At 39.8% G+C, this 2,536-nt stretch overlaps 1 protein-coding gene across 1 annotated transcript; it reads left to right on the top strand.

Annotated features, from left to right (window-relative positions):
* On the top strand, positions 1–942 carry LOC128103995 (olfactory receptor 2B2-like). The gene has a single exon (XM_052728716.1). The coding sequence runs from the start codon at positions 1–3 to the stop codon at positions 940–942; it is 942 nt and encodes a 313-aa protein (XP_052584676.1).
* The last annotated feature ends 1,594 nt before the right edge of the window (positions 943–2,536 follow it).

A 2,536-nucleotide genomic window follows, 5' to 3' on the forward strand; every position in this document is an offset into this window, starting at 1 on the left:
ATGAGTCTGGCGAATGAGAGCATCTCAGAGGAATTCATCCTCCTAGGGTTTTCAGATCGGCCATGGCTGGAGCTGCCACTCTTTGTGGTGTTTCTAGTGTCCTATATCTTGACCATCTTTGGGAATATGATGATCATTCTTGTGTCCCGCCTGGATGCCAAACTCCACACCCCCATGTACTTTTTCCTCACTAACCTGTCCCTGCTGGACCTGTGCTACACCACAAGCACAGTCCCACAGATGCTCATCAACATATGCAGCACCCGGAAGGTCATCAGCTATGGTGGCTGCGTGGCCCAACTTTTCATTTTCCTGGCCTTGGGTTGCACTGAATGTTTTCTCCTGGGTGTCATGTCCTTTGACAGGTTTGTAGCCATCTGTCGGCCTCTCTATTATGCAGTCATCATGCACCATAGGCGCTGTCTCCAGTTGGCAGCTGCTTGTTGGATCAGTGGCTTCAGCAACTCAGTATTGCAGTCTACGTGGACCCTTAGGATGCCACGGTGTGGTCACAAGAAAGTGGATCATTTCCTCTGTGAGATCCCTGCCCTACTCAAATTGTCCTGTGTAGATACAACAGCAATTGAGGCAGAACAATTTTTTATAAGTGTTGTCTTCCTTTTAATACCTGTGACTCTCATCCTTATCTCATATACTCTTATTGTCCAAGCAGTGTTGAGAATAAGGTCAGCTGAAGGTCGGCGAAAGGCATTTGGGACATGTGGCTCCCACCTAATTGTGGTGGTACTTTTTTATGGTACTGCCATCTACATGTATCTGCAGCCTCCATCCCCTGCCTCCAAGGACCGGGGAAAGATGGTGTCCCTCTTTTATGGAATCATCACACCCATGCTGAACCCCCTCATCTACACCCTTAGGAACAAAGAGGTAAAGGGAGCATTTAAGAGGTTGATAACAAGGGTCTTCTTGGTCACAAAATAAGGACTACCAATGATAGCCCTATTATTATAAGCTCTTACAGCTTGATGAATTATACTATTTTGTTCCCTGTGGCACTGTTATGATCATCTTATGAAAATACAATCTTGAAGCCAGAAACCCTTATTAGTATTCTGCTGCCTAGATATATTCATTTCACAAGCTGTGAGAAGTGACCTTTTATGATCTTCCAAAACTGCTAACCTTATAAGCTTCACACTTTCAGGATTTACAGCCTTTTTGTTCTTGGTGAGGTTTCTTAGACATCTCAGGGTCTGAAATACATGTTTGTGGATCTTTTCCCCAATAATACATTTTAATAACATGAATATCTCATCTACATGCAAAAACCAGAACTCTGCTATTCTTTTCTGACATGTGTTGATCTAGTATAATTCTGTAAAACTTTCTATGGCTTCTATATCAGAAGTATACACTTAGGAGACTTAGAGTGAAATTTCACACTCTTTAAGAAATACTATTCTAAAAAATACAATGAAAATTTCCACAGTTTTAATCAAATCTTCAATTCTTTTTATTTTTGTACTTTCTACTTCTCTTAATGTCTTACAGAATCTCATGTATCAAAATAAATAAATGAATGAATGAATAAATAAATAATAAATAAATAAATAAAGCTGGATTTTACAATCTGAATCCAACTTACTTTTAGCATTTTGAACAATTTCCTTTTTCCTTACATTTCTCTCCTTTAAGTATTAAGGCACTGCATGCAGTTTAAATGATCTCACGTAAGCTCATCATGCAATGATTTCCACCACTTATTTAATTCACTTTTCATATGCAAAAAGAATGCTTATTGAATTATTATTAGTGCCCTTGAGGCAGAACATACCATGATTCATACATCTTCCATATGGCTTTCAGAAAACCCAGCAAAGTGCTGAAGAATTTTTTTTATGTGTACTGGTGTTTTGTCTACCTATATGTCTATGTAGCATGTGTATACAGTGTTCATGGAGGGTAGGAGAGGGCATTTGATCCTCTGGAACTAAAGTCACAGTTATTAGACATCATGTAGATGGAGGGAATTGAACCCCAGTCCTCCGGAAAAGCAACTAGTGTTCTTTGGTTCCCAGTTCCACATGGCTGCACACAACCATCTATAACTACAGTCCCAGGAGAGCTGATGCCCCCTTCTGAACTTCTGGCCTCTGTGGGTAATGGGCACAAAGGAGGCACACAGATAAACAAGCAGACAAAACACCAATACACATAAGAATAAATGATACAAAAAGGACAATGGAATGAGAGAAAATTCTTCTAAAGATGTATGAAATAAGAATAAAAGTTGGCTGGGCGGTGGTGGTGCACGCCTTTAATCCCAGCACCCGGGAGGCAAAGCCAGGCGGATCTCTGTGAGTTCGAGGCCAGCCTGGGCTACCAAGCGAGTTCCAGGAAAGGCGCAAAGCTGCACAGAGAAACCCTGTCTCGAAAAACCAAAAAAAAAAAAAAAAAAAAAAAAAAAAAAAAAAAAAAAAAAAGAATAAAAGCAAGAAATAAGGTGGTAAAATTTAACAAAAATCAATATACATGTATCTTCTTCATTTCATACACTACAAGATACTGAAATACT

Source organism: Peromyscus californicus, unplaced genomic scaffold (assembly GCF_007827085.1).
Source record: "Peromyscus californicus insignis strain IS unplaced genomic scaffold, ASM782708v3 Scaffold_8__1_contigs__length_139910024, whole genome shotgun sequence".
NCBI lineage: Eukaryota > Metazoa > Chordata > Mammalia > Rodentia > Cricetidae > Peromyscus > Peromyscus californicus.

What these genes read in the sequence shown, in the direction of transcription:
- LOC128103995 (XM_052728716.1), top strand. Translation starts at nt 1, where the DNA reads ATGAGTCTGGCGAATGAGAGCATCTCAGAGGAATTCATCCTCCTAGGG.